The 11,366-nt window shown below is 33.1% G+C and overlaps 1 protein-coding gene across 4 annotated transcripts in view; it reads right to left on the bottom strand.

Annotated features, from left to right (window-relative positions):
• PEK (pancreatic eIF-2alpha kinase) overlaps window positions 1-11,366 on the bottom strand; it is a 161,171-nt gene that overhangs the window by 134,749 nt on the left and 15,056 nt on the right. For all 4 annotated transcript variants that reach the window (XM_085809295.1, XM_085809297.1, XM_085809296.1 and 1 more), the window contains exon 5: window positions 7,518-7,743. In XM_085809295.1, coding sequence (XP_085665421.1) covers window positions 7,518-7,743 — 226 coding nt within the window. The remainder of the gene's footprint in view (window positions 1-7,517; window positions 7,744-11,366) is intronic.

Below are 11,366 nucleotides of genomic sequence, written 5' to 3'. Positions count from 1 at the left end.
AATGAGTTGACCTAGCGGTTAAGGAAAATCGAAGGTTCACCATAAGTGAATTACTGGTGAAATTTCCAGAAGTTTTAGGATCTTCTTTGTACGCTATCGTGACTGAATAGTTGCGCTACAGAAAAGTTTGAGCTCGCTGGGTTACACAGATGTTGACTGACGACCAGAGAACTCGTGGAATGGCTGCAGCATTGGAGTTTCTCAACCATTACAATACTGATTAAGAAGATTCTTTGAAATCCATTGTGACAAGTGATGAGACATGGATTCAGTATGACATGCCCGAAACGAAATGACAATCACAATGGATGCACACAAATTCACCAAAGAGACCCACAAAATTCAAACAAACCTTCAGCAACCATAAGGTTATGGCAACGTTTTAATATGAAAAAGGTGTGTTGCTTGTGGTGTTTATGCAGCCTGGAACAACAATTAATGCAGATTTATATAGTGAAACTTTGTGATGCTTACAGAAAGCTATTCAAAACAAACGAAGAGGCATGCTCACTTCTGGAATTGTTCTGATCCACGACAATGTCCGTCCTCAAAGCGCTCATATAACCCAACGGCTCCTTTAGCAACTTCAATGGGAAATTTTCGAACACCTACCATATAATACCGACCTAGCGCAGAGTGATTTTCATCTTTTCCCTGAACTAAAGCAGTGGCTTGAGGGGGCAGTGCTTCCAAAATGATGTGGAGCTCAAAGAAACCATCACAACTCACTTCCAATCATTGGCGGGAACATTTTACGAAGAGGGTAAAGCAGAGCTTGTTCACAGATATGACAAATACCTCAATCGTCAAGGTGGTTATTCAGATAAATAACATCTATTGTGCATTACTTTTGGTATTAAAATCTTTTTTGTATATTCCCTCTTTTCTTTTAAAGCCCATCAGAGGTTGAAAAAATAACATACGTATATATCTAACTCAAGGGAAAAAGTAAAAAATTATGACAAAAAGCCCCACCTCCAAAAAGGAAAACTCAATTTTAACTATATATCTCTTCCAAGTATAGACATTTTGGTTTACAATAACCAGACATGAATTCACCACAATGATTTAAAATGGACTTTTCCCACTAAGATTCATTTTAAATTTTAAACAGCCTTTTTTTTGTGTGTGTGCATTTCCTCATTTTCCACCTACTACAAGATTTTTACAGCTTTATGACAATATATATTTTTCCTATATATTTATCGAAAGTACAGTAAAAGTGTAATTATACAGAATTATACAGCATTTAACTAACTGGAAAGTTTAAGTAACCGGAACATTTTAAAATTTTTCGAAACCCCCCCCAAAAAGGTAAGCAAACGAAGACTTGCAAAGCCATTGTAAATCATATATAGGATACTGCCACCAAGCAGCACAATTTAATGCTAAAAATGTACAAGCGTGATTTCGACCACAATTATAAGATCTTCACTTTGATTTTATTAGGGGCTCTATATGGAGCTGGTGCAGCCAGCCATTTTTAAAATTAAAATCAGGAATTCATCTTCACCTAAATGGAATTTCTGGAATCAGACACACCGTTCTACGATTTCTTTTTAATAGATTGTGTCTCTCACTTAAGTTATTATTGTAAAAGCTCGACTATTCGGAAAGCCCAGGAAATGCTGAATTACAGATATGTGAAAATTCTATATAGTTTAGGGTATAAAAAAAGGTAAGCAAACGAATTCATGTTAGAAAAGCCAAAACAACGAGAAAATTGTCTGCTCTAAAAACTGTAATCTTATTTGTTACCAACTTGAATATTGAAGGTCTACATTAAAAGTTATATAAGATTTTGAAAAAATAACAAAAGGCAAATTAGTTCGTTACGAAATCCAGTCGAACATGAAAATTGATGAAAATCTTTCTGGAAGAAGTTTTAAATGAACAGAAGAACTTGGTTAGATAATAAAGAGATACAAATTACTGATATATACGAGGGCCATCCAGGAAGTAGATTACGTTTCCGTCTGTGTCCGCTAGGGGCGGGGCTAGCGCGGCCATCTTGGGGTCAGAGCGTTGCGCAGCTCAGTCTGCATCTAGCCGTGCTAGTGAGAGGTTCGTGCTGTGCTCCGTTCAGATACTGTGACGGTTTGAAATGTCTGCGTTAATTGAAAATCCCGCGAGCTGCGAGGTGCGCTCAGTAATAAGGTTTCTGACTGCAAAAAACTGTAAACCGATAGAAATCTATCGGCAGCTTCGTGAAGTGTATGGGGACAACATTATCACCGAAGGTGGAGTGCGTCAGTGGGTCATAAGATTTAAAAATGGCCGAACCAATGTTCACGACGAAGATCGAAGTGGGAGACCCAGCATAGTGACCGCCGAACTTCTCGAAAAAGTCGATGCTAAAGTCCGTGAAAATCGAAATTTCACAATAACGGAACTTTCTTTGAGTTTTTCACAAATTTCGCGAAGTTTGTTGCACGAAATCATCAGCGAAAAGCTTGGTTACCACAAGTTTTGTGCAAGATGGAAGGCAAGAAGAGGTAACGAAGTGGTTGAAGGCGCAGGCGGCCGAATTTTTCGACGAAGGAATTTCCAAGCTCGTACATCGCTACGATAAATGCCTTAATTTGTATGGTGACTATGTAGAAAAGTAGTATTTGAGTGTGGCTTTCATCTGTATATAATAAAATTTGTTTCCTATACTTTGTTTATTTTTTTATTCCAAAACGTAATCTACTTTCTGGATAGCCCTCGTATATATAGTCACTGTTTATACATTTTCAAAATCATATACGTGGCTTTTTCTCAATGCCTGGATCCTGTAACTTTGAAAATATTCCACTTTATGCAGTCCCAAATATTAAGCATTTTTACAAAATGCAAAGGAAAAATAAAACTTCAATTTTTCTTTAAAGAAATTAAACTGGCTTATTGAGAATTGATGACTGCTGCACAAACTCAAATTGAAATAATTACTGCTGCACAAACCCAAACTGAAAAATAACATTAAGAAATCATTAAATGCTAGACATAAAATTAAAACCAACAATCATGTATAAATACCAGAATTATTTGAATTACATAAATGAAATAAATGAAATTTTTTACAAAAATATGCTTGCCATGAGTACGGTATAAAGTCTGAAACATGGAAGGTTATAAAGTCTGAAACATGAATTTCTGGAATAATTTAACATTGACTTTTAGAGCACCAGCCAAATATATAAATAAAATAATAAAAAGTTCCTCCTTATATGAATGGAATAATATATAAGGAATGCAGAGTAGAATAATAAAAAAAGGCAGGTGTGTCTGGACTGACCGAGATTTCTGCATGTCACTTTTAAATACCAGGAAGTTTCAGGAAGTTATGCTATAGTTAATAAAAATGCATTGATAGATGTTAGACAGGATAATGCTTTCAAGCCTTTCAGTGATTGTGCGGGAGACAGGGCCAGTGTTACATATTTTACCTCCGGGTGCAATCTATGCAGGACCTAAATTCCAAAAATTTTGCAACACCTAATTTTTGCTGCTTTTCTAAATTCCAAAAATTTTGTCATGCCTAAATCCTAACACCTGGTTGCAGCTGCAATAGTCTGACCCTGTAGAAAGGAGGTTAACATTTTCCTTTCATCACCTGAAATAGTTCCAATGCTAGCACGTTTACATGTCATCTTACTACATTTTAACTAATCTATAATCCAGAATTGCTCAAGTCCCAATTAGCCTATAACTTGGACTCTGCAATGTATATTTAATAAATGTATGTTTAAATTCAAATATTATAATAAAGCATTAAATAAAATGCATGTTTTCTTTGAGATAATTAATGAAATCAATGACAATGTCAGTGAGCAATATCAAAGCTCATTAACAACTGTTACATGGAATGCAGCTGATCTGTTTTCTAAAGGCTATGAATTCCTATACAAGTACAGTTCCAATACTATTATCTGTTTTCTAAAAGCTATGAATTCCTATACGAGTACAGTCCCAATACTATTCTCCTATAGGAACATGTTTAGCTTGCATAAATCTTCACATGTCATCAATTATCATCAGAAATCAAAAGTCAGCAGTTATCATCAATAATCATTGTCTGGATTACTTGACCATTAGCAGAACTGCTCCTGGTGGAAACACACAATATAGACTACTGATGCTCCATCTATCACTCCCCTTTACAACAATAAGCCATTGACACTTTTGGCTTATCACCATCATAAATCTGACTTCATATACATGCACTATTATCCCTACCTACATACCAGCATTTAAACTTTCCACAGACATTTCTGCCAACTAACACTCATCGACTGACATAAACACTGTGTTATTACAAATGCACATCGCATTATTTAATGAGCCTCACCAGTGACAGACTGGTTAAGACTGTTAAATACTGGTACCTGCCTTGGGTTTGATCACAGGCAAACGGGCTGGCTGGATGGTTGTTTTTTCCCATGAGTAATGTGAATAGGAGGCAGTTTCAATTAGAAAGTTCTCCACAAAGGCATCCCTCCTCTTACACAGATAGTTTTTATGGCTTTACGCTATTGAAACAACCTAACGTAACATTATTTAATGCACATCACACAGCATGCAACTGCAGTAATTCTTTTATTTTAAAAAACATATACTATCTTTTTTTTTTATTAAACTTACTTCATTCTTTCTTCCAGGATTGTAAATTTAGGCTCAAAGCAAATATAATTCACACATTTCTTATGATTTATTTTTAAAATTTGCATTTTTAAATATTTTTATAAACTTTTCGAAAAAATTTTTGAATTATAATCTATAAAATTTTTACTATCATCTTCAAGTAGATCTAAGCATAGCTTCAAAAAATTAAGAGTTTTTTTATTCAAACTTTCCGAAGATATACGTGAATTTATATACTGGCGCGTTTTGAAATTTGGAATATTTGTTGAAAGCAATAACAACATCAAATGTGGCTTAGGCACTTAGTTAAAATTAGTTGAAAGTAGGAACAATCTACTCATGCACAATGTAAAATGGGAAAGAAAAATAGATTACCATATAATGATACGTTCGTCAAGTAAATTATTCTTGGTGCAAACTGAACAATATGCACTAAGATAAATTTTTAAATTTCTCCGTAAATTTTGCACTAAATTCTACAAAATTTAATATTTAGGCATAATTTGAGTCTTAGACTAGAAATATGGAAGAAAATCGGCATGTCATTTCGGAAAAAGTCTGCTTTTCTGTCAAAATATATATATATATTAGAACAATGCTATACATGAATCTAATATATATCCTAAGTCGCGCTTTCGAGACATGAAAAACTTAATCTGAATTTCATCAACTGGCCCAGTAGATCAGGAGATATAGAACTGTCCCCCCTTTCTGTAGAACCTCATCCATCTACGACATTTTTCTTCAAGACATCGATCTCACAGCAAATTAAATCACAGGTGTTAAATTTTTTGCAAAGATAATTTTATGAAGCTAACGAAACCTTTAATCAGTTTGTGTGTCATAAAAACAGAGTCCTTAAACGACATACCCTGTTGACTAAAAGGTGTATAAAACCTTCAAAATATTAGTCACATGCCTTCCAACCATATGAGATAATTATAGAATACTGCTTTATGTTTCTTTAAATAACTTAAAAGATGAGTTTTCCTTAAGAAACTTAGAAAAAAAAAAAAAAAAAAAAAAGCAGACAGTCCCCTTTCAGTGTCTCAATACAGAAATGTTTCATTCACTCTTTTACTATAGTCATACTTTAGCTTTCTGAAAACTTTGGTTTCATAGATTTCAACAATCGCACCAGAATCTCCAACTACACTACCTTCATATATACTGACATTTTTACACACTCTACAAAATTTCATCCCATTCATGACACATTTCTCTGCAACATCAATCTTAAAAAACTTGAAATCACAGGCGGTCAGTTCCATGTAATAATTTTTCAATGGAGCTCAAGAAATTTTCAATATAGTTTTTCACGAGTCCTAGAAATGACGTCCTTAAAGACATAATTACTCCACAAAACATTATTTTCAGAATGGAAAAGTAGTATCATATTAAAGAAAATGTTAGTTATCACGAAAATACAGGTCATTCAAGAATTAATACATCTGTAAATCAGTCTATATTGGAGAGAGACAATGACAATGCCCTCTTTAGTCATTTAGAAAGCTAAGACAATGAAGACCATTATCTCCATTGGTAAGAGAAAATCTTCATGCAGTCGGAAGGCAAATTATATCTGACTTCACAACACCTACCAGCACAAGGATAAGTAGAGTTGTCACTCACAAGGTCTGCAGGAAAGTAACTGTACAGTAAACGACCAATACGTTGTGCCCATTCTTCCTTTTCAGATAGGAATTTTTAAGATGGTATCTTCGGAATTAACCAAAGAGCCCAGATGATCAGATACCAATTCTCATAAATAAAGAGTTAAAGTTCACAGTAGACAATGAATCTCAGTGTACTTTTACCTGGAAAGAATATACATAGTTTTCATGGCTGTGGCTTATTAGCCTGAGGAGAAATTGCAATAAATAGAAGCAAGCAATCTGCATATTTAGAACTTCTGTACTCGGACAGAGGTTATATAGGCAAAATTCGGAAGCTTTAGAATCCCTAGCCACAGGATTTGAAGTAATGAACAATAGTTATCAATCCTTACCAGTAGGTAACTTGAAAATGATGAGTGACCTTGAGTTAAAATATCTCTTTATATATTCTAGACATTCAGAATGCCCAATGCCTATAAATCCTGCAAGACTAAGACTTCAAAACTGTCTTATTTATTAAACAGAAAGAGTATGATGCCAGTAATATCAGTTCACACTGGTCAAATATTATAACAGTTAAAATCCAGGATAAAGGTTAAACTATACTTTTTCTATTTCATGTCTATTAATTTGCCCTATAACTCTGTAATACCATGTAAACAGCATACTACATCTTTACTGGATTTTATGGGAAAATACTGAAATATGGACATTTTTAAATTATAATTTTACACCACTGTAACAAATAGGAGAAAATACAACGACTATTATGATTTGTAACATGAGTTACATTACTTACAATGGAAAGTCTTTCAAATAAACTCAGTTCTTCATTAAAAGAAGACTGTGTTAAGCACAGAGAGCAAACTGCAGAAGTAAGCAAACAGAAAAATGTATATGGTAAGCAGCAGTAATGAAATTAAACTAAGTATGGTACTAGAATGTCAAAGAAAGGAAACACTGACAAATTCAATTTCAAAGCAGAAGCGAATAGCAGCTTTATGCAATTCAAAGTTTATAGAATATTTGTTAAATCACATTCACCATTGAAAGTCTTTAAAATTTTAGCAATTTTTCATGTAAAAAAGTTAAAGATACATTTTACAAAACAACTACTCCAAAAGTTTTATTCATCTTTTTAATAATAGCCATATCAAATTTGATTATTCATCAGAATTATTAAAATTTATGAATACTAAAAAAAAACATTTTATGTAGTTCATGCAACAATATAAATTTTGCTTACAAACTACTAGAATATAAACATTAAAACACAACCTTGTATATCCAAGAAAATGCTAATGTTGATTGGTCTATCTTTCCAGCTATGCCATTATGTAAGGAGATTTTGACTGTATCTACATTATCTAAATTGTAATATTTGTTTGTGGGTATCAGTGCATTGCTTTCAGAACTAGCCCTGGCTTTATTTTCTGAAGCACCACGATTGTAATCTGCTGGAGCTGTTCCTTTTAAAACCAGCTCTACAACACGGAAGTGCCATCTGTGGGGGAAAAATTATAAATAATCAATATAAAATAACTCAAAGAATAACTAATCCTATACTTAATTGTATCATTAAAAAATTGTGACTGGGCATAAAATAAAGATTTCTTTTTTACACTTATGCATAACAAAATGCTAAGCACAGGCCTCACAATGCACAACCACTTATTTCAAAAATCACAAAATAACTACCTAGCCTCCTATTTCTCCTGCCTAAATTCCGAGTGAAACTTGCCCATTATTCATTTATCAACCAGAAAAACATGCCAATATATCTCTAGGCTATAGACAGCAGGAACAACTCAATTAGTCTCTACTTTCCTAAACTAGTATTGAACTATTGACAACTTTATAAGATAAAGATATTTGGCAGTGACTCGCTTCTTAAAATCTAATTCCTAAATGCAATAAAAAATTCCACATTTCAAGATACCTACTGTTAAATGAAGTAAAAAAAACTATTGTATTTCACTTAATTAAAAAACTACTGTAAAGCAGAAGAAGTAATTTGCCATAAAAGATGTATTATTCTGCTGGGCAGTTCTTTCTTAACTGTCACTGAAAAATTCAGCAGCAATTTAAGTCTGTCATTTCAATAGGGACAATAAGCCTGTATTAAAACAATGAAGAACAGTCAATTTAATGAAGGAAGCAAGTGCCCAAAAGTATAAAATGGGTTTTTAATTACAAGTTTACAAAAACAGGTAACTTCCCATCAAGTGAGTACTGGGGAAAATGCCCATAATCAACTCAAAATTAAGGTTAACTAAAGCGCAGTTAGAAATACAGGAAAAAGGAATAACCCACATTAAAATTAACAGAAATATACTACAGTACAAAGTCAGAGATCCGGACTCCTTGGGACTTCTGCGATTCCGGATTTGGGATTTTTCCATATATTAGGTCATCAGTTTAAATCTAGTAAGATGGCATGTAGAAATTATAAAAATATGAAATAATGATTTAAGAAATAATGAAGCAGTTATGATCTAAAGGGTATCATAATTTACAAAAAAGTTTAACATTTATTTGTTTACTTTACTAAACGTTTCTTTCAATGTAATTTGCTTATTTTTTGTGCTATTACTTTCTCTTTAATTCTGCAGACAGACATAATTTTTTGTTCAGTTACATTGCTGAAGTCCTGTAATTGCTGTGTCAAGAATTTCGACTAACATGTCAATCAGAATTTTTTCATTTTCAGTAAATTCTCCGTCACTTTCTTCACTATCGGTGGCGGTATTTTCTGGATCTAGAAGCATACTAGAGATTTCGCCATCCATTAACTGATTATGACTGAGAAGCATTGTCATCCAATGAAAAACTTCTTTTATATCATCTTCGTTTATTACCGCTTCTCTACATTTCTTTACAGAATCCGTTACTTGAAAAATTTCACCTTTGTTTGCGATATCTGATAACCTTTAAAATCCGCGGCTATCAACATAAAATTTAGCTATTGTTCACTACACATATTTGGCTATGTATCATGAGATTGGTGACTAACCACAAGTTGTTCTGCTAAATTTTATCTTGCTTCTATTGCGCACTGAGATAATTAAGCCTGAATGGTATTAGTCTAGTTATTTATTATACTTATGTCTATTTCTTGCACATGCTTAAGACTTATCTGAGTCCTGAATAAATAAATTCCCACATATACTTAAGGCTTATTGAGAGCTGGTGCTAGATATCTTATCGCCTGATGCAGTCTCTGTGGGTCCTAAATTCTGCTACTAAGCACCTCCCTTTGTCTTCCCTAAATTCTGATTCCCAGTGCGGCTATACGAGCCATGACATTGGTTCTGGGTTTACGTGAATAACAAAACAGTTATTCTTAATTCAAATGGCACTAAATGTAATCTTTTGGCCTATGAGTGTCTTTAACAAAATCTATTTTTAGCCTATGGGAAAAAATTTTTGTTAAAGGTTTTTTCATCAACATTTCTTAACGCATTTAACTTAAATTTGTAAACATTGCCAAGCTTAATGTCAACATAAAAAGTTACCACACTCTTTATTTATTCAATTACTAACATAAAAAATTTTGTTTAGGCATCGCTACATGAGTCATTACTCAAGTTGTCAAGTGTTGATAAACATGTGGTGATGAAAGCAAAATATAATAAATAATGATTCACCAAGGTTGGCGTCAAAATATTAGTAGGTCTAAAATCAACAACGTATCTATGTACTGTTTCGGTTTGACATGTATGCCAAGGAAACACGTAGCAACAGAACCAAATTATTGATTATACAAATTTATCCTAAAATGATTGTTTCTTGAATTTTATTTAGTGCTGAAGTGAAATTGAGAACCAGGTCTTTCAACATGTTTTATTATATGGAAGGGGGGAATCCAATGTACATGCGTAAATCCTACCAAAAAATAAGTAAAATTTTAAAAAGTTGGTGGTGATTGAGGTCTGGATTTTAGATCATTCCGGATATTGGGCATCTGGATTTCGGAGTTTGTACTGTATTAACCATTTGCTTGTATATTTTCAAGCAGTTTAATCAGACAAATAAGCAGATTTGTTTTTGTAAATTACATCAATATTCAAATTTTCTCTCTCAGGAATAAACTTGCACCCTCTTTCTCAGTTTTTACTTCACTTCACAAGAATTAATATATAGTGTCAATTCTCATAAATCACAAAATGTATAACATCAATGTATAAGGATTTAACTTTAATGCCAGATATTATTTATTAACACTTGACATAAAAGAGATAAGTCTGCGAAACATTTACTATGCTTCAGTGTCACTAGTATTTGTGTAGCCTATTGATAGCAATGCAGAAGTTGCAGCATAGTGTAATATGGCTGTATACAAAATTATGTATATGAAGTTGCAGTAAACACATTATAAATACAGAAATAGCTTTTTTTGTTGATGGAGTTCTCTATAGCCATTTGAAATGGTTCCTAAACAAACGTCCCTCACTTTATGGATCGCAGTCACTGAAGCATCGGTCAGAGAAGTATGGTGGATGGTACAGCATATGTCAGCACCGTCCAGTACACACACACATATCAACCATAATTTGTGTTATATAAACTTTAACATTGTCTTGCAAAATGATGAAAGGATTCTGCTGCAATTTTTAAAACACACACCATAGATTAAGTTCCAAAAACAAAGTGCTATTAGGTATTTACAATATTAACACAGCTGCCTTGGTGTTATTTGGAGTTTTTTTAAACAGAAGAAAAATAGCATTAATTTATAATTGCAAAATATTACGGCGTACACATTTTATAATTTAATTAGCAATCTGTTCTGAAAAATCAATGAATAAACCTGCTTATTAATGGATTTTTGTTTCTTTTGTTATGAAGGAAATTTTGTTGCGATAGCTTTCAAGAACAGATTTAAAGTAATAGTATCCCTTTAGTGATTTTATGGCAAAAAACATATTCCCAGAGAAATTCTACTGTCATTTCCTCCACTGCAGGCAAATCTGATAAGTAAATTTTAAAACTGAGATTAAGACAAAAAATATTGCCATTTGCTTATAAAAACCACAGGAACTTGGAAAACAAACAAAAAGAATGCATACAAAAGTTGTGATGAATTGTTAGGTCCATCCTTGCCAGAGCTTAACACATTCTGAAAAT

The sequence above is a fragment of the Stegodyphus dumicola genome, chromosome X2, assembly GCF_044657685.1.
Source record: "Stegodyphus dumicola isolate Sdum_Otavi_A_Nest chromosome X2, ASM4465768v1".
NCBI lineage: Eukaryota > Metazoa > Arthropoda > Arachnida > Araneae > Eresidae > Stegodyphus > Stegodyphus dumicola.
The sequence above is the reverse complement of the archived record's forward strand: the minus strand, read 5'-3'. Positions and strand labels throughout refer to the sequence as shown.